General features: G+C 44.1%; 1 protein-coding gene across 2 annotated transcripts in view; it reads right to left on the minus strand.

The window, feature by feature from the left end:
• The window catches only part of MTRF1L (mitochondrial translation release factor 1 like), a 26,800-nt gene extending 6,090 nt beyond the window's left edge, over positions 1–20,710 (minus strand). Inside the window, exons 1-5 of one of the 2 annotated variants that reach the window (XM_043543172.1) lie at positions 20,386–20,710; positions 20,033–20,353; positions 9,552–9,631; positions 6,491–6,674; positions 40–203 (exon numbers count right to left, since the gene is read on the minus strand). In XM_043543172.1, the coding sequence (XP_043399107.1) occupies positions 40–203; positions 6,491–6,674; positions 9,552–9,631; positions 20,033–20,333 (729 nt within the window). In that variant the 5' untranslated portion in view covers positions 20,334–20,353; positions 20,386–20,710. Of the gene's footprint in view, positions 1–39; positions 204–6,490; positions 6,675–9,551; positions 9,632–20,032; positions 20,354–20,385 lie in introns of those variants that run through there. The other variant, XM_037895013.2, reaches the window with a different exon arrangement.
• Positions 20,711–21,090: the final 380 nt, after the last annotated feature.

Raw genomic sequence — 21,090 nt, forward strand, 5'->3', positions numbered from 1 at the left:
TGTTCATGGGACGATTAGTTATATTTAAATACATCTTACTTCCATGGGTTGGGGTAATATTGCGATAGTCATTGTACTGGTGTGAACACGGCCTTGCTTTTCTGTCTTTGGCACTCGCTGAACACGATGCACTCCTCCTTCAAACTTCATGTGCTTGTATGCTTCAAGACCTGCTATACTGGCAGCTGCATGTCTCAGGCCACCTTAAAGACAAAGAGAAAACAGTCTTACTATAACTATCCTATTACAATTTGAAATATTTTATTTAGATGATACTGACACTTGTTGTTGGGAAGAAGTTAGGAATAATTTATCGAGTAACTTATGTGTAGTCTGAATCAGGCTTTACTTAATTATCAAGTACCTCCTCACCAGCCAACCTGTGTTCCATTCCTCAACATTCTGCAGCACTCTTGCTTTCTATATGTTTTCTCATGTAGCTTTTGGTGTTGGGGAAAATCAAGATTGCTGATTACACAATGAAGAGGCAGGCAGTGTCCCTTCTTGGCTAAGTGTTCCACTAGGAAATTTCCATAGGAATTATCTTCTATTTTTTTTTTTAAACAAGCAGTTAACAAGGAAAAATGTTTTAAACTAATATCTTTAGTCAGGTTTAATACCCAATGATGCAAAAAACCTCCAAGAACAGAAATTCCCTGCAGGTTGTTTGTTAAAGGGAGACGTGTCAAATTCATTCTGTGGAGGAGGCCAAATGCCATTTTAAATTACGTCTATGGGCCATGATATATATTTACAACTACGTAGCTCCCTCCATTCATGGAACTCCCACTGATGTCAATGAGAAGTTTACACAAAGATCATGAGCAGAATATGGTCTCTGTATAGTAACAAACTTACTTATTATTTGTTAGTATCTTGCCATATTCAGCATCACCCAATGGAAAAATTTGCTCAACTTTAGGACCACGACTATTTTTGTTCTTTGTGTCTCTTTCCCACCCACCTTTAGTCCCTTTCCCCTGTTTTTGTATTTCTCTTCCTTTCTTCTTTCTCTGCATTCCCTTTCCTGCTGAGAGGGAGGAAAAATCTTCAATTCCCAACCACCCCTTTCCAGTCACTAAAATTATCAGCAATGGAATAGTTAATGCTGACAAAAAGTGTCACACCTGGAATTTGGAGTTAAACCCAAAGAGATTAATAGGAGTGGGAAGGTTCAGATCACTAAAAGCCATTCCTGCAACAGTATACGTTAGAAGAAAAGGAGTACTTGTGGCACCTTAGAGACTAACAAATTTATTTGAGCATAAGCTTTCGTGAGCTACAGCTCACTTCACTGGATGCATTCAGTAGAAAATACAGTGGGGAGATTTATATACATAGAGAACATGAAACAATGGGTGTTACCATACACACTGTAAGGAGAGTGATCACTTAAGGTGAGCTATTACCAGCAGGAGGAGGGCGGGGGGAGTGGAGGGAACCTTTTATAGTGATAATCAAGGTGGTCATTTCCAGCAGTTGACAAGAACATCTGAGGAACAGCTGGGGGGGGGGGGGGGGGGGAATAAACATGGGGAAATAGTTTTACTTTGTGTAATGACCCATCCACTCCCAGTCTCTATTCAAGCCTAAGTTAACTGTATCCGGTTTGCAAATTAATTCCAATTCAGCAGTCTCTCGTTGGAGTCTGGTTTTGAAGTTTTTTTGTTGAAGAATTGCCACTTTTAGGTCTGTAATCGAGTGACCAAAGAGACTGAAGTGTTCTCCGACTGGTTTTTGAATGTTATAATTCTTGACGTCTGATTTGTGTCCATTTATTCTTTTACGTAGAGACTGTCCAGTTTGGCCAATGTCCATGGCAGAGGGGCATTGCTGGCACATGATGGCAAAAATCACTTTGGTAGATGTGCAGGTGAATAAGTCTCTGATAGTGTGGCTGATGTGATTAGGCCCTATGATGGTGTCCCCTGAATAGATATGTGGACACAGTTGGCAAAGGGGTTTGTTGCAAGGATAGGTTCCTGGGTTAGTGGTTCTGTTGTGTGGTTGCTGGTGAGTATTTGCTTCAGGTTGGGGGGGCTGACTGTAAGCAAGAACTGGCCTGTCTCCCAAGATCTGTGAGAGTGATGGGTCATCCTTCAGGATAGGTTGTAGATCCTTAATGATGCGTTGGAGAGGTTTTAGTTGGGGGCTGAAGGTGATAGGTAGTGGCATTCTGTTATTTTCTTTGCTGGGCCTGTCCTGTAATAGGTGACTTCTGGGTACTCTTCTGGCTCTGTCAATCTGTTTCTTCACTTCAGCAGGTGGGTATTGTAGTTTTAAGAACGCTTGATAGAGATCTTGTAGATGTTTGTCTCTGTCTGAGGGGTTGGAGCAAATGAGGTTGTATCGTAGAACTTGGCTGTAGACAATGGGTCGTGTGGTGTGGTCTGGATGAAAGCTGGAGGCATGTAGGTAGGAATAGCGGTCAGTAGGTTTCCAGTATAGGGTAGTGTTTATGTGGCCATCGCTTATTAGCACTGTAGTGTCCAGGAAGTGGATCTCTTGTGTGGACTGGTGCAGGCTGAGGTTGATGGTGGGATGGAAATGGTTGAAATCATGGTGGAATTCCTCAAAGGCTTTTTTTCCATGGGTCCAAATGATGAAGATGTCATCAATGTAGCGCAAGTAGAGTAGGGGCATTAGGGGACGAGAGCTGAGGAAGCATTGTTCTGAGTCAGGCATAGAAATGTTGGCATACTGTGGGGCCATGCGGGTATCCATAGCAGTGCCGCTGATCTGAAGGTATACATTGTCCCCAAATGTAAAATAGTTATGGGTTAGGACAAAGTCACAAAGTTCAGCCACCAGGTTTGCCGTGACATTATTGGGGATACCGTTTCTGACGGCTTGTAGTCCATCTTCGTGTGGAATGTTGATGTAGAGGGCTTCTACATCCATAGTGGCCAGGATGGTGTTTTCAGGAAGATCACCGATGGATTGCAGTTTCCTCAGGAAGTCAGTGGTGTCTCCAAGATAGCTGGGAGTACTGGTAGCATAGGGCCTGAGGAGGGAGTATACATAGCCAGATAATCCTGCTGTCAGGGTGCCAATGCCTGAGATGATGGGGCGTCCAGGATTTCCAGGTTTATGGATCTTGGGTAGCAGATAGAATACCCCAGGTCGGGGTTCCAGAGGTGTGTCTGTGTGGATTTGTTCTTGTGCTTTTTCAGGGAGTTTCTTGAGCAAATGCTGTAGTTTCTTTTGGTAACCCTCAGTGGGATCAGAGGGTAATGGCTTGTATAAATTGGTGTTGGAGAGCTTCCTAGCAGCCTCTTGTTCATATTCCGACCTATTCATGATGACAACAGCACCTCCTTTGTCAGCCTTTTTGATTATGATGTCAGAGTTGTTTCTGAGGCTGTGGATGGCATTGTGTTCTGCACGGCTGAGGTTATGGGGCAAGTGATGCTGCTTTTCCACAATTTCAGCCCGTGCACATCCAACGAGAGACTGCTGAATTGGAATTAATTTGCAAACTGGATACAATTAACTTAGGCTTGAATAGAGACTGGGAGTGAATGGGTCATTAAACAAAGTAAACAATTTCCCCATGTTTATTCCCCCCTCCACCCCCCCCCCCCAACTGTTCCTCAGACATTCTTGTCAACTGCTGGAAATGGCCCACCTTGATTATCACTACAAAAGGTTCCACCCTCCTCCCCCCACTCTCCTGCTGGTAATAGCTCACCTTAAGTGATCACACTCCTTACAGTGTGTATGGTAACACCCATTGTTTCATGTTCTCTATGTACATACATCTCCCCACTGTATTTTCTACTGAATGCATCCAATGAAGTGAGCTTTAGCTCACGAAAGCTTATGCTCAAATAAATTGGTTAGTCTCTAAGGTGCCACAAGTACTCCTTTTCTTTTTGCGAATACAGACTAACACGGCTGCTACTCTGACACCTGTCAGTATACGTTAGGTTGTCTCTTCAAGGTCTAGATAGAAGCTTTCTAAAATGAAAGCCAAAACAGTGTAGAAATCTGACTATGCAATCTAGGCCACCAAAAATACATCTAGCAGGCCGGATCCACACTGTGGGACTGGTGTTTGACAACTGTAATTAAGGGTTTTGCAAATATTGCTGTTCTCCGCAGACTCTTAATATTCTATTAACATTTTCTCACAAAAAAGAAGTAAGTTTTGATTCCATTAAGTCAGTCTGTAGGGACACCAAATTTTTTTTTAGAAAGTCTGTATGCCAACCTTATCATTTCCCTCCCTGCTCCCTTACAAAGCCATTTGACCTATCCTGGTGATTTTTTAAAAATGTTGCCCATACTTGTCAATAAAATAGGGTTTTATATGAATTTGTAAGTGTATCACTTTGTTACCTCAATGCATAATTAAACAAACTTTATAGCTTAAGTGATTTGTCAGCATGTATCAGTTTATTATGTTAATGCTATACATTAAATCCACCACTTAACACTAATAAATACAGCTCTTCCAAGATACAATTTGGATATGTCTGTTAAATAAGAATGGCTGCCAAAGAAATCTGACAGTTTAACATATGCTCTCCATGCTAACAATTCTTGTGAAATCTTTCAATTGTATAAATATGGCCATCATCAGACTGAGCTAAAGATTTATTGCTGTATATTCAAGGATTCTTGCTCAATTACATAGAATTTAGGCTTACTATAATATTAATGCTTAAGCACGTTTATTCTAATTAAAAAGCTAACTAAAGTATCTCTTCTACTTAGCTAGTTGAAGAGGAAGCTGGCTGATGATCACAGTAAAAATACTTTGAAAAGGCACAGTGCTATGGTATTAGTGATTATTAAGTCAGTTTCTAGTGGATTCTAGTGATTCAGCTTTTCCCCTACATTTCCCATGCCTTGTCCCAAAAGTTTTTATGTTTCCAAAATAGATGTAAGAGCTATACAGGTCAAACATCTTATTTGTTTACCATTTGGTGAACCTACATTTATGTCTTTTGTGAAATGTTTTAGGGAGTTAATCTGCTTTAGTAAACCATTTGTATTTAATCAGAAGCTACCACAGCAAGTGGAAATAAAACAAACAAAAACAAGAATGGACATTAATTAACTTGATTAAGAGACAAAGTACTACCACCACACCTAAGGCACACCCACAGGAACGCCTGATACCAGCTGTACTGTGACTTGGCAAGCTAATTTACTGGCAAACTGGGTATGCTTGACCATAACAATCAGTTTACTTGTGATAGAGTTAGTCTACCTGATGGATGTCCTTGAACTATAAATCTTGGCATGTTTAAGAATTAGCACATGGGGAATTGATTAATCCAGTTAACAATAACATCTCTAGAAGGAAATTCTGAAATAATAGAAAATTTGAGCTCATCATGGTCATTAGCAACTAGCAGTCCAAATTGGTCAGCTGATGAGAAAAGAACTGAAGAAGACTGTAGCATAGACCAGTTTTACATATTTGAATTTTTCTGCTTTAAAAAAAAATCCTGTTACACAATTTAAACTTTACTAGATTGAATAAAAGATACAAATGAATAAAGCCTATCTTCATTAAGATGGAGTCACAAGGATCATTTTATGATAGTCAGAAAGTGACCACCAGTCTAGCTTACCAAGAGGATGGGTTTCACAAAGGAACCAGATCTATATTTTCAGAAGTACAAATGCATGCAACAACCAATATATGTGTACTTGTAAGGTTTGCCCATTAAGATATGGCCCTATAATTCCCAAAGGGTAATATTCATTTCAGTGAAGAGTGCCAGGGCAAGGTCTTTCACACTATTTAAGCCTTTATCATAAGAGTTATATGGTTATATGGAGATCATCAGGTTTATGGAATGGTTCAACCTTTAAACTTACTGTCCAGGTGAATTTACAATTGAGCACGTGTGTGATATTGAGAAATATCACATTTTTGGTGCAGACTAGTGAGGTTTTATTGAACATTTTTACTGAAACAAAAAACTTAAAATGGATGAGAAAATATTTGGCAGAAGACAACATTTCAGATAAATTCAAGATATTTCAGCTTAGTCACTGAACATAATTTTAATTAAATAGCGCCCCTCTCTGTGTCAAAGCACCCAGAGCAATGAACAAACATTCAGAATACAACAGAATGAAGGTATTATAAAAACAAGAATATTAAACAGCTATATAAAACAACTGTGTCCAAATCAATAAAAAATATACTTGAGAATATATAAATGTACCACTGTGCAGATATCTTCACCCCAAACACGTAACGTCAATTAATATTTATTTTTCTCAAGCTACGCCAACTACATTGTGTGAAGCTATAGATCTTCATTCTTTGTGAAACATTAGAAATGCCATTTCATTCTCACAGTGAAAATTGAGTAAAATCTTGTTTATATATTAAAACAGCTTCACTGATTCTGTTTAAATTTGGAAGTGAAGTTGTAGGTAGGCAAGCAACAAAACCCTCATATAAGTAAATTGCTTTTAACTATATAACTTTTCTATTCTAGTTATTAGAGCATTAATTACTAACCTATTTCACTCGGAAAATATTCCAGTATTTCAAATCTCCAGTTTTTATATGCAGCATATTGTTGATACATATCAAATATCTCTGCAGTGAACAGCATGGCTTCCTGTCCACCAACGCCAGCAGTTACTTCCATGACCAAATCACTCTTGTCTGTTTCTTCTGAAGGAATCAAATACAATACTATCTGTAAATACAAAAAGTAACACACATTTTTACCTGTTTAAGGGCTTGTCTAGACTGGCAAGTTTCTGCGCAGTAAAGGAGCTTTTTGGACTCAAACTGCAGACATTTACACACTGTCAAGCCACTTTGTGCGCAGAAACTCCTCAGTTGCAGCACTGCAAAAAACCACCACCAGGAGAGTCGTAAGGCTATTTGCACAGAGGCTCCAGTGCTCTATTGCCAGTGTGAACGCTAGATTGCTTTCTGCCCTGTAATTGGCCTCCAGAGCTGTCCCATAATGCCTCAAGTGACCACTCTGCTCATTGTTTTGAACTCGGCTGCCCTGGAGACACGCGCCCCTCGCCTTTCAAAGCACTGTTTCTGACACCCCTTGCGTGCTGTGCTGATCTGCTCTGGGACACAAAGCAAACCATTAATGTGGAATGCTCCTGCTGTTGAACACAGAGGGGGTGTGTGTGTGAGCCCAGGGAGAAGGCAAGGGCTGCTGTTGGGGTTTCCCTCTCCTCCTGCCTCAGGACTGGTTGCTTCCTGCTGCTGTCTGAACTTACAAGACAGCATGCTGATACATTCTCTGTCCCCCAAAACACAGTCTCTCCCCCACCACCCCATACACTCACACATACTCACTCTCTTCCGCTACCCCCTCACTTCAGTTGAAAAGCAGCTGGCAATGGAGTAGGAAGCCCATGGAACAATGGGATTGGGAAACCTGCATCGTGTGCCTGCCCCATGAGGCATTGCAAACCCTCCCCAAAGCACCCTGTGGCCAGCTGCACAGTGGGATAGATACCACAATGCACTGCTGTCTTTGCCGTTGCAAGAGCTGCTAATGTGGATGTGCTCCAGTATCACAAGGAGCACCGTGTGGACACCCAACAGCGGTTTAATTCCAGTGTTTTAATAAAAGTGGTATAACTTGTGGTGCAGAAACTTGCCAGTGTAGACATACCCTAAGATTTTCTTCCCCTGACATCTCAATGCATACTTGAAATATTTCAGGTTTTAGAGTAACAGCCATGTTAGTCTGTATTCGCAAAAAGAAAAGGAGTACTTGTGGCACCTTAGAGACTAACCAATTTATTTGAGCATAAGCTTTTGTGAGCTACAGTTCGCTTCATCTGATGAATGCATCCGATGAAGCGAGCTGTAGCTCACGAAAGCTTATGCTCAAATAAATTGGTTAGTCTCTAAGGTGCCACAAGTACTCCTTTTCTTTTTGAAATATTTCAGTATGTTCAGATGGTATGAAAATGTCATGCAAGCTGGCAATCGTTTTATTTTGCAGTCTGTTACAGTAGCTCCTTGACATTCTCCAAGTAGGTAGTTTTCTTAATGCTCTTTCTCCATACTCAGCGTTTTAAGCTCAGCCTACATTTTTGTACTATAATTTTCCCCAGGCAACTCCCATTAATACATGAATATATAGTACTTACTAGCATTTATCAGTAGACTTCAAGGAAGGTAAGTATCATTATGCTCATTGTATAGGCGAAATAACCTGCCCAAAGTCATACAGCAGGTCAATGGAAGTCCTAGGAATAGAACCCAAATCTCCTGACTTCCAGTCTAATGCCCTTTTTGTTAATACACTACCTCCCTGAAGACTAACTGGAGTCAAGTGTGCGTTTGTTGAGAAAAGGCTTTTTTGTGTTTGTGATGGTGAAAGGCTCCCTTCAAGATGACCAACAAAACCTTGCGCAGATTTCCATCAGCCAGAAGAGGCCTCTGCTTCTGGAGACTACAGAAATCATTGACCAACATCTGGAAATGGAAAGTCTTTTTTAAACAGATCTTCTTTTAACTCAGTACTAGCTTATCAGCTAAGTAGCTCTATGACTGAAAAAGTTCGGAAGTGCGTCATGGAGCTGTTGAGGATTTTTGTTTTGTTTTGTTTTATTTTATTTCTTTTAAATCAGGAGAGATGTGAATTTGTATTGAGTCACAAATTAAAAATGCCCTGAAATTAAAACCTGAAAATACATCATTAATAGCCTTTATAAAACAATTTTACACATTGGACCAAGCTTGCTTCAAACACTTCCCTGTAATGTTTTCACCCATTACTGCTTGCTTGTACTGAGTAAAGTTTCTCTATATCAATATCTTTGTCCTATCTATTCTTCCTGTAAATCTATACATTTTTGTATGTTTACAAAAAAATAAGCATATAAACCAACTGTCATTTTGGTGCTGGATGAGCATGTGGCAAAATTAATCAATTTTCTTTAACAGATCAGATTTAGAAAAAAGCAATAACTTTTTTAACTTGTTATCATGCACATTCCAGAGGGAATGATTTTGATGAAAGTTACTACTATGCAGATGGGGACTAGTTACATAGTTACTAGCACAAGTGGGAACTAATTACATAGTTTACAAATGTCTTTTGTAAAAGCAATAGCCTGCTCTCACAGTGATCCTATGTGTATTTGCCCTTATCAGTTGATAAAGGCCCTGGGCACATATATAAGCAGTAAAACTAATTAACTGTTTCTCTTGCAGACAGAGAAAGGAGGAAGCCTTATTAGCATTTATAGTTTGACATTCTTGAGAAGTGCTCACATAGTTGCTCTATAAATACAAATAAATGCTTTTCAGGTTTCAGGAATGGTCTAAGGATATTTGGTCCATGGAGGGATGGACTAGATTACCTCTCAAGGTCCCTTCCCCAGCCCTGTATTTCTGTGATTTTATAATATGTCAACTTTGCAGTTCTTCACTTCAAACATGGGATGGTGTTTCACTCTATCAACTATAAAAAATGAAAAACTAATTTGAATGAAGTTGTATGGTTATAAATAAGGACAGGATTTGGCTAGTGCTCATTTAACTTTGGATAGTAGACGGACATATGACGTTACTTTACAAAGGACTATACCTGGCGTTTCAATTCAGTTATCTCTTCCTGACAGGAAACTATTTCTTCTTCTGCAAGCTTCTGCAAATCTTCATTCTCATCTGCAATATCGGAGTGTGTTAATCCTCAAGAGCTATGATTTACACAGTCTCATTAATCCTCCCTCCACAATAGCTATATGATAAACCACACTTCTTACTGAATAAAAATATATTTTGCATGTCATTAAAAGTTGAAAAATATGATATGCAATTACCTTAGACCATCCCGTGCTTTGCTGCACATTGGGCTACCCTAACATTTGCCATGATACATGATAGAGTTGAATAATTATTTTTAATAGTATTTTCTAGTATTGTCTAGATTAGATATGGGGAGATCCACTCTATTCAATATCTCTTTATTCTATCCAGAAAGAAATATGAAAACTAACTAGGGGCATGGCTACACTGGAAACTTCAAAATGCTCCCACGGCAGTCCTTTGAAGTGCAAGTGTGGTCGTGTGCAAGCACTGGGAGAGAGCTCTCCCAGCGCTCCTGGTAATCCACCTCCATGAGGGGATTAGCTCTAAGTGCTGGGAGCACAGCCTGTCTACACTAGCGCTTTAAAGTGCTCAGACTTGCTGCGCTCAGGGGGGTGATTTTTCACACCCCTGAGCCAGCAAGTTAGAGCGCTATACAATGTAAGTGTAGACAAGCCCTAGGAGTTAATCTTAAAATTCTCTATTTACCTAAGGGTTTGGCTGTATCACAACATTCTCACCTCTACCCCACCCCTCAGCACAGATAACATTTCTTGAATATTACAAGCAATTCTTAAAATAAATTAATCCAGCCCAGACAGACTTTTAAACAACCTGCAGTTATCACTTCTAGCAATGAAGGGGACTGTTATATTTGTCATGCCCATTCAATCCTTGATCGTTCTTCTGCAATTATCAAGAATGGTGCCAATGTGGTGGTAGTTTTTGTGAAGCTTACACCAGTCCACGGGACACTGAACTAAAAATACTACGTATATTTATCTAGCACACAGGCCAAACCGGTCATCATATTGCAGTAATTCTTGGCCACTTCTGACCTTGACTGGATTCTGAATGGTAACCCAGAAGTTGAAGGCCTTATATCCCATTATCAGTCACCTCATAAAAATGTTTTCAAAGCATAGAGTTCTAAACAATAGGTTTTTTTTTCAATGTAAAATCAAACACTTTTGATGTAGAATAGCTGAAAAAAATTACATTTAATGTTGAAAGTTGAAAACTATTGCGTACCTATCATTAAAAAGTTTACTGGAATAGTGTTTCACTGAAAAATTCCTGACCATGCTTGATTTTAGATACTACCAATATTTGTACACAAGCTTATTTTAGGACCAGTCTACACTAGAAAGGCTTTGCCGATACAGCTATATTGGTATAGCTATATCAGCAGAGCCCCAATTGGAGATGCAATTTATACGGGCATAAGGAGGTCTCTGCAGGTATAGTTAAACAACTTCCCAAATGACAAAAGCTATTCCAGCAAAAGGACTCTTTTGCTGATATCACTATGTCTACACAGGATTTTGCCAGTATTGCTGGGCTGGTCAGAGCTATGCCAGCAAGACGTTGTTACCTAGTCTTAAGCCTTGCCTACATTGGCAAGTTTCTCTCCAGTAAAGCAGCTTTCTGTGCTATAACTCCCAAGGTGTACACACTGCCAGGCCACGTAGTGTGCAGAAACTGTGCATCTGTAGCGATTTAATTAAACAAAACAAAAAACCACACCCCGACAAGAGGCGTACAGCTTTCTGCGCTGGGGCTACAGCGCTGCAATGCCAGTGTTGACACCGTGGCGATTACAGCGCTGCGATTGGCCTCCGGGAGCTGTCCCACGATGCCTGTTCTCGCCTCTCTGGTCATCGGTTTGAACTCTTCTGCCCTGCCCTCAGGTGACCAACCGTCATCCCCACCCCGTAAATTCCTTTGGAAATTTGAAAGTCTCCTTCCTGTTTGCTTGGTGATGTGTGCAATAGCGTCCGCGCATCTTTCCAGGTGGCCATGTCTGCTCCATGCACCAGGCGATCCCCCGCTTGGAGCAATGCCAAGCTACTGGACCTCATCAGTATTTGGGGAGAGGAGGCTGTCCAGTCCCAGCTGCTCTCCATCGGTAGGAAGAATGATACCGACTGAGAGATTTCACGATGCATGACAGAAAGGGGCCATGACCAGGATACATTACAATGTAAGGTCAAAGTGAAGGAGCTGCGGAATGCCTACCACAAGGCGCGGGAAGCAAACAGCCACTTCAGTGCTGTCCCCACAAGCTGCCGGTTCTACAAAGAGCTGGACACGAAACTCGGCAGTGATCCCACCTCCACTGCGAAGGCCTCTGTGGATACTTTGTTGGCTCGCGTGCTAGTTGAGAGGGTACTGAGCCAGAAGGACGTAATCTTGGATGAGGAAGTGGTGGGGGACCCAGAAGCAGAGGATGACTCAGAGGCCAGAGATGCATGCAGCCATTCTTTTCTACCCTGAAGGAGCCTAGCCAGTCACAGCTGTCGGAGACTGGTGAAGCGCAAACAGGAGAGGAAGCCCCTGGTAAGTGGATTTGATTTTGGGAATTGCTGAAACGAGTTGTTGGGGGCAGGAGGGTGGCAGAAAGCAGGCTTGTCTCCCACCGCATGCCTACTCTGAGCGGCGGAACAGGCTGTTGATTGACTCCCTCACTTCACAGGAATCTCCCTCAGAGATCTCCAGGAAACTCTTGTGGAGATACTGGGCAATCCACTGTTGCAGGTTCTTCGGCAGAGCTGCTTTGTTTCTTGCCCCATTAACGGTAACTTTCCCATACCACTGTGCTATCATGGGGGGGGAAGAGGGGGAACATTGCTGCACACAGGTGAGCCACATAGGGGCCAGGATGGAAGCCAAAGGCTTGGAGAAGACCCTCCCCTGATTCCCTGCTCACCCTCAGCAGCAAGATATCTTCCATAATGATCACATCCTGTGGAAAGTGTGGGGACAGGAATGATTATCAGGCCCCCCCAACAGTGCTGGCTCTCGCAAAGAGCCATGTCCCCACTGTACAGCAGGGTCCAGGAAGAGTGATTTACCCTGCCCCTGAGGCTACTCACCATTTTGGGGGTCTTGTGGCTCATGTGTGCTTGCCTGGGATCAGCCAGTTAGTGACAGGTGTGAGAGTACTGGCTGTGTTTTAAAGCACTGAATCAGTGTTGTCTGTGTTGCAAAGAATACTGCTTCTGTAAAACGTTGCATTTAAACTTCACAGAGATGACCTTGGGAGCCCAGCCTCCCTCTTTGTTATCGGCGGCTGAACGGCTGCGCAGAATTAGAAAGTGGCCAAGAAGAACTAAGGAGGACTTTCTGCGTGGGGTTATGATGTACTCCGCTGCCGAGAAACAGGAATTGAAGGAGTGGAGGGACAGCGAGAAGAGGGACCGAAAGGAGAACACAGCACGTGAGAACGAAGCCACAGAGCAGCTCTTAAACGTTATGGAGTGCCAAGCAGACACGATCCAGGTGATACTAGCTCTTCAAACTGAGCAGCTCTGTGCCCGCCCTCCCCCTGCAGCTGCTGTCGCAAAACTCTTTCCCATGCATATCCCTCCCCCCTCCCCCCCCCCCACATTCTTATCAACCTCCTGGCTCCAGTCTCTACCCGCAGCATTCCACTCCTCCCTCCTCACAGTCCAGCACTATGGACTCCCACTGCACTCAACACCATTCCCTCAGCAGTTTGGCCCTGCTGAAGTACAGTACCCGCATTATACACCAAAGCAGAAGGTTGGATATGATCCCTGGACATACACAAATCTTTAGGCATCCCGGGACCCCTCCTCCCCCTGAGATCTTCCCATCCCCCTCCCTGAGGATGTATTTTTTTGTTTGACTCTCTCCTCTGATTGTTGTCTTTTAATAAAAGAATTGTGTTGATTTGAAAGCAATCTTTATTCTATCAATTGAAAGCAAAAAGAGCACTGCAAAGCAACATACAATTATGTTAAACCCCTTTATTGCATCATGTGCACCAATCACCTCCCAGCATTACAAACGCTGCACTCCCGAGCATAGCAACAAATATTAGTGGCTTTCAGCTTCAAATTGCTGCCTCAAGGCATCCCTCATCCTTATGGCCCCGGGCTGTGCCCTTCTAATAGCCCTGGTCTCTGGCTGTTCAAACTCAGCCTCTAGGTGCTGAGCCTCTACGGTTCAGCCCTGAGTGAAGCTTTCACCCTTCCCTTCACAAATACTATGGGGCGTACAGCACGTGGCCCCATGTATGGCTTCATAAGCCACGGCATTAAGGGGTAGGTGGGGTCTCCCAGGATCACAATGGGCATTTCAACTTCCCCTACAATGATCTTCTGGTCCGGGAAGAAAGTCCCTGCTTGCAGCTTAGCTTCTTGAACAGGCCAGAGTTCCCAAAAGATGTGTGAGTCATGCACCTTTCTGGACCAGCCTGCCTTAATGTCTGTGAAATGCCCACGGTGGTCCACAAGTGCCTGGAGAACCATTGAGAAATACCCCTTGCAATTAATGTACTCAGTGGCTAGGTGGTCGGGTGCCAGAATTGGAATATGCGTGCCAACTATCGCCTCTCCGCACTTAGGGAAGCCCATTTCTGCAAAGCCATCCACAATGTCACGCACGTTGCCCAGAGTCACGGTCTTTTGGAGCAGGATGCGATTAATGGCCCTGCACACTTCCATCAACACGAGTCCAACAGTCGACCTTCCGACTCCAAACTGGTTAGTGGCTGATCGGTGGCAGTCTGGAGTAGCCAACTTCCACAGTGCAATCGCCCCACACTTCTCCAATGGCAGGGCAGCTGAGCTCTCATTCTCGTGTCCTTGCACCACAGGGCTGGGGTGAGCTCATCACACAGTCCCATGAATGTGGCTTTCCTCATCCGAAAGTTCTGCAGCCACTGCTCGTCATCCCAGACGTGCATGACGGTGTGATCCCACCACTCAGTGATTGTTTCCCGAGCCCAAAAGCGGCATTCCACCGTGGTCAGCACCTCTGCGAATGCCACAAGCAATCTTGTGTCGTAGCTTCTACGTGTGGCGAGATCAATGTCGCACTCCTCTTGCCTTTGTAGTTTAAGGAATAACTCCACTGCCACTCATGACGTGTTGTCAGAGCAAGCAGCATACTAGTGAGCAGGTTTCAGAGTAACAGCCGTGTTAGTCTGTATTTGCAAAAAGAAAAGGAGTACTTGTGGCACCTTAGAGACTAACCAATTTATTTGAGCATAAGCTTTTGTGAGCTACAGCTTACTTCATCGGATGCATACTGTGGAAAGTGTAGAAGATCTTTTTATACACACAAAGCATGAAAAAATACCTCCCCCTACCCCACTCTCCTGCTGGTAATAGCTTATCTAAAGTGAACACTCTCCTTACAATGTGTATGATAATCAAGGTGGGCCATTTCCAGCACAAATCCAGGGTTTAACAAGAACGTCTGGGGGAGGGGGAGTAGGAAAAAACAAGGGGAAATAGGTTACCTTGCATAATGACTTAGCCACTCCCAGTCTCTATTCAAGCCTAAGTTAATTGTATCCAATTTGCAAATGAATTCCAATTCAACAGTCTCTCGCTGGAGTCTGGATTTGAAGTTTTTTTGTTGTAATATCACAACTTTCATGTCTGTAATCGCGTGACCAGAGAGATTGAAGTGTTCTCCGACTGGTTTATGAATGTTATAATTCTTGACATCTGATTTGTGTCCATTTATTCTTTTACGTAGAGACTGTCCAGTTTGACCAATGTACATGGCAGAGGGGCATTGCTGGCACATGATTTCATGTATCACATTGGTGGATGTGCAGGTGAACGAGTCTCTGACAGTGTGGCTGACGTTATTAGGCCCTGTGATGGTGTCCCTACTAGTGAGCAGTTCAGGATCCATTCCTGCAGCCCGAAGAGGCAGGGCACGCAGTACAGAAACCACTGAAAGATTGCGCCAAAGGTGGCCAGAAGCTCAGGGATTTCTGGGATGCGAAGCAATGCATCACGATGCATTGGGACAGGACCCAGGATGCCCCGCAACCCCCTCTGCCTTCCCACAAGTCTTAGCAGCAGAAGAGGTGCTCTGTGGGATAGCTGCCCAGAGTGCACTGCTCCGAATACCGCTGCAAGTGTGAACACACTATTGCACAGGCAGTTGACGGTGTGAAAACACAAGAGCAGTTTCCTTTCAGCGCTCTCTGAGCAGAGCTGTAACTACCGGCGCTGTAACTTTGTCAGTGTAGACATGCCCTTAGGCTACCAAATATAATTTTACCTACAACAAAACACCACACCCAAGACAATCTCTTAAGAAAACACTATGACCCCACTGAAAGGCAAAGGCTCCTTGTGTACAGTCTACTCAGAAAATGAAGGTGTGACTGGAGTGCAGGTAGGCATATCCACCTAGCTTTAATCCAGCTAGCACAGATAACAATAGTAGTGAAGACATGGCAGCAAGGACTTCAGTGTAGGTTAGCTCAAGTATGTAGCCAGGGTCCTTGGTGGGCTTGTTCTCAGGTGAGTAGCCTGCACTGAAGTCCATGTCACCACATCTTCATTACTGTTGTTATCCATGCTAGGTAGATTAGCGTGGGTATGCCTGCCTGGGCTACAATTACACCTGTGTAAATATACCCTCAAGTGTCTGCTGCTTGAATGCAGTGAGGGATAAGGAAACAGTATCAGCATGGATTAAGCAGGTGTGCGTTACACACACACACACGCCTTCCCTCCCAGTTCAGTTAGTAGATATAGAGCAGCTCTTTCAATGAGTCTGCTCTCTACACTTCATTGCTTGGGCTGCACTGGTACTCTTTGCTGAGAGCCTTTCACTCCCCTGCTACTTCTGTTGGTTTCCAAATTTAAGTCTGAATTAAACTTTTGACACAACAAGCCTAGAGCAACATAAAAAAGATGCTCTGCTACATTGCCAGCCTCAGGCAAATAAAAATATCCTCCGAGGGAACACTGGTAAAGAGTGCAGAAGGTGGTGTTTGCCTATTTGCTATATATGCTAATACATGTTAGAAGCATAAATTGTCATGCACACTCAAAAGACCAGATGATGCTCTAAATAAGGATGGGTGGACTCAAAACTGATTTGCAATACATGATTTTTTATTGTGATTAAGACAGTAGCTGTACTGTATCTCATTTTTCCTCCTCTATCTAGAAGGAAAATGCTGTGCACTGTCCAGTTACTGGGGCTGCATTATTTCCCACACACGCTCAATTCTAAATTGACCTGCAAGTATGTTTATGGGCAGATCATTAAATAAAGCTGGTGATCTGCATTTACAGACAGGCTCTCAGCACCATGTAAGCCTCATGTTAGAGGCTTGAGAAGTGTGTAAAACCTTGATTGGGCACTCTTCACTAAATTCAATATTACCCATTAGATGTAGCGTAGTAGCCGTGTCAGTCCCAGGCTATTAGAGAGCCAGTGTGGGTAATGTAATAGCTTCATGGTCTCGGACACCATCCGATGGTCCGAGGACATCTACATCGAACACATCACCGGCCACGGACAGTACCAGGAGGTGTAAGCCAGTGCAACATCATGCATCAACTATGGGAAAGGGACTGAGAGACTTTTTCCGTTGGATCATATGAACTGGAACCATAAACTCACTGAACATTAAATCCCACCAAATGAGGATAGATCCATCCTCATCATTGTATCCGCTCATTATACTCCACACCTGAATATAGCCATTAAATGGACAACACCCCCCCATAATTCAATGTCTGTACTTTGACCCGTTAAACTTTTACCCCAAATGGGGGAAATTGCAGATTATGTATTCCTTACGCCACCCGCTCCTAAACCGAATTTCGCATCCCTTGATAATCTGTACCTTATTCCCCGATAACCAGAAACTTCTATGCCTAAACTCTGTACCGTTTTCTTTTTACTTCAACATTATCTTAATAAAATTAATAAATCTATTACCCGTTGTAAATTATAGGGCCATATCTTAATGGGAAAAAAAAAGGTGAAGTTTTGAATTAAGTTAGCTTAATCAAGTTAGCTTAGAACATCCAAAAGCCCTGTTAGGCCTTACCATCACTAGGAAAGAAGGTATGCTTTTAACAAATTAATTTAATATGTGTTAAAACCCTGGTGTAGTCAAAATTATTTTTAGTTTTAAAATCTTAGCTGGTCAAGTAAACTGTAGGCTCCCCACTATGGTTTACCTCAATCAGCTAATGTGTTAAAAGTACAACTGCTTGTCTACACTAGGATTTTAACATGTTAATATACATCTTTTTCCTAGTGACAATGAGGTCTAAGGCTATATCTTCACTGCAGTGAAATAACTAATGCAACCAAAACAATCTGAGAACAACAACAACAAAAAACAATCTAAGGCCTGAGCTACACTAAAACTTATTTCTACATAGTTACAGAGCTCAGGGCTGTGAAATATCCACACAACTGAGCACTGTCGTTATGCCAACCTAATCCCCCGTCTAGACGCAGCTAGGTTGATGGAAAAATACTTGTGTCGATCTAGCAATTGTTGCTTGGGAAGGAAGTGTTTCTGCAGCAACTGAAAAAACCTGTTCCATCACTGTAGGCTGTGTCTACACACTGTGAGGTTATACAGGCATAGCTATTGTGCCCGAACTATGCCACTATAGTCCCCATAGCATAGACATAGCTGATGAGTAAAAAGTCAAATGATTGCCAGGTGGAAGTGGTAGAATTATTTCTATTTCAATCTTTTCATCTGTAATTGTTCCATGAAGAGCCTATACAAGCAAATTTTAGTCCGTCATCTATTTCCAAAGTGACAGTTATGATCTTTTATGGTCTGGGGAAAATATACCATGTTAGAAAATATTAATTTTGGGCCTGCGCACACTAGGATAAGATAAGTGTTTTTAGAATGCATTGGCTAACACATATTAACACAAAACTTCAATACTGCCAACATGCAAACATTAAAAAATCATGAGTCAGGCCCCTCAAAAACATGACAGGTTTCAGAGTAGCAGCCGTGTTAGTCTGTATTCGCAAAAAGAAAAGGAGGAGTACTTGTGGCACCTTAGAGACTAACAAATTTATTTGAACATAAGCTTTCATGAGCTACAGTTCACTTCATCGGATGCATTCAGTGGAAAATACAGTGGGGAGATTTATATACATAGAGAACATGAAACAATGGGTGTTACCATACACACTTAAGGTGAGCTATTACCAGCAGGAGAGCGGGGGGGGAGGGGGGGGACGACCTTTTGTAGTGATAATCAAGGTGGGCCATTTTCAGCAGTTGACAAGAACATCTGAGGAACAGTGGGGGGTGGGGGAATAAACATGGGAAAATAGTTTTACTTTGTGTAATGACCCATCCACTCCCAGTCTCTATTCAAGCCTAAAGTTCACTGTATCCAGTTTGCAAATTAATTCCAATTCAGCAGTCTCTCGGTGGAGTCCGTTTTTGAAGTTTTTTATTGAAGAATTGCCACTTTTAGGTCTCAGAGTAGCAGCCGTGTTAGTCTGTATTTGCAAAAAGAAAAGGTGGACTTGTGGCACCTTAGAGACTAACAAATTTATTTGAGCATAAGCTTTCGTGAGCTACAGCTCAACTTCTGGGTACTCTTCTGGCTCTGTCAATCTGTTTCTTCACTTTAGCAGGTGGGTATTATAGTTGTAAGAATGCTCTCCTGCTGGTAATAGCTCACCTTAAGTGTATACGGTAACACCCATTGTTTCATGTTCTCTATGTATATAAATCTCCCCACTGTATTTTCCACTGAATGCATCCGATGAAGTGAGCTGTAGGTCACGAAAGCTTATGCTCAAATAAATTTGTTAGTCTCTAAGGTGCCACAAGTACTCCTTTTCTTTTTTCGAGAACATGAGTTTTTCTAAAAGTAATCTTTTTTTTTTTTTCTGGTTATAGAGCCTGTAGGGTTCACATTTGCAATTTTTTCTCTGCATCCCTGAAGGCTGGAAACTTTTTTCAAAAATGAAACCTGTGATTCTCACTCTAAAAAATAACAATTGCAGGAACTATGGCCCAGATCCCCAAGGGGATTTAAATCCTAGCCTAGACAGGACGGTCAGGGGCACAAGCCCAATTAACACTCACTGATACTGGGGAAATTATTTCAGGTTAAGGTAAAGTGTGAATTTAAAGCAGAACAGCTATTGCTGATTAACTCCTTGTGTGCACGCTCTTATTCTGCAACAGGAGCACCTTAATCTGAATTGTATTAAACTAAAATGCAATAAAGCACCGAGCACTCTTAATTCCAGATTTAATCAGGAATTAACTCCCCGTGTAGACAAACCCAGAGTTAGCTGCCACGGGCACGCACACTGCGCAGGCGCGCACACACAGCAAGCTCAGTCACAGCACCTGGGGTTGCGCGTCCGCGCGGGCGGTATCCCACGGGGCGGGTGGGCGGCGCCAGAAAGAGGGGGCGGGGCCATTCGCGCTCTGCTGTTAGTGGGGGTTGGGCGGTCTCTCACCTCCTCGTGCCAGCTCTTGCGTGTCCCGCAACTCCTGCTCCTTGGCCCACAGCCGCTGGATCCGCGCTCCCAGCTCGGGGCCGGCTCGGCCCTGCGCCTGCTCCTCCAGGAAGCGGCGCAGCCCGGGCGCGGCGAACAGCGCCTCCAGCCCAGGCCAGGAGCTCAGCGGGCGCCGCGGCGGCTGCGCGGCACGTCCCCCGCCCAGACAGGCCCCGGCGGCGGCCCCGCGGCAGCTCCGAGCCGGGGGCGGGGCCGCGCGCAGCCATTGCCCCGCGAGGAGAGTCCGCGCGAGCAGCCGCATGTCCCACGCGAGCGACCCGCGGCGGAAAGGAGCGAAGAGGCTCGAGTCTGTCTCCGGCCGCGGCCTCTTCGGGAATGGCCGGAAACGTTCGGGTGGCTCCCCTTGAATCCCGGAAACTGCCGAAGGCGCTCGGCTCCCCACCAGCTTCGGAAACAGCCGACAAGGGATCGGACTGGACGGCCAGGAGAAGGGGGCGGGGCGGAGACAGACCCAGGCCCCGCCACTGACGCGGCGTGTCTGAGCCGCCGGGTCCTAGCTCGCCCCAGCAGGCGGCGGCCGGAGCCTTCGCCAGAGGCTGGGCAAGACCCAGGGAAGGTCCCAGCCAGCCAGAGCCACCCGTGATCATCACCCTGCGTCTCTACGGCCTCTGCACCCCTCCTACCTACACGTCCCCCCAGCCCCTCCCAGCCACGCAGCCCCTCCTACCTATACATCCCCCCAGCCACGCAGCCCCTCCTTCCTCTACATCCCCACAGCCCCTCCCAGCCCCACAGCCCTTCCTACCTCTACATCCCCCCAGCCACAGAGCCCTCCTTCCTATACATCCCCACAGGCCCTCCCAGCCCCACAGCCCCCTCCTTCCTCTACATCCCCACAGCCCCTCCCAGCCCCACAGCCCTTCCTACCTCTACATCCCCCCAGCCACAGAGCCCTCCTTCCTATACATCCCCACAGCCCCTCCCAGCCCCACAGCCCTTCCTACCTATACATCCCCCCAGCCCCTCCCGGCCACGCAGCCCCTCCTTCCTATACATCC

The sequence above is a fragment of the Chelonia mydas genome, chromosome 3 (genome assembly GCF_015237465.2).
Source record: "Chelonia mydas isolate rCheMyd1 chromosome 3, rCheMyd1.pri.v2, whole genome shotgun sequence".
NCBI lineage: Eukaryota > Metazoa > Chordata > Testudines > Cheloniidae > Chelonia > Chelonia mydas.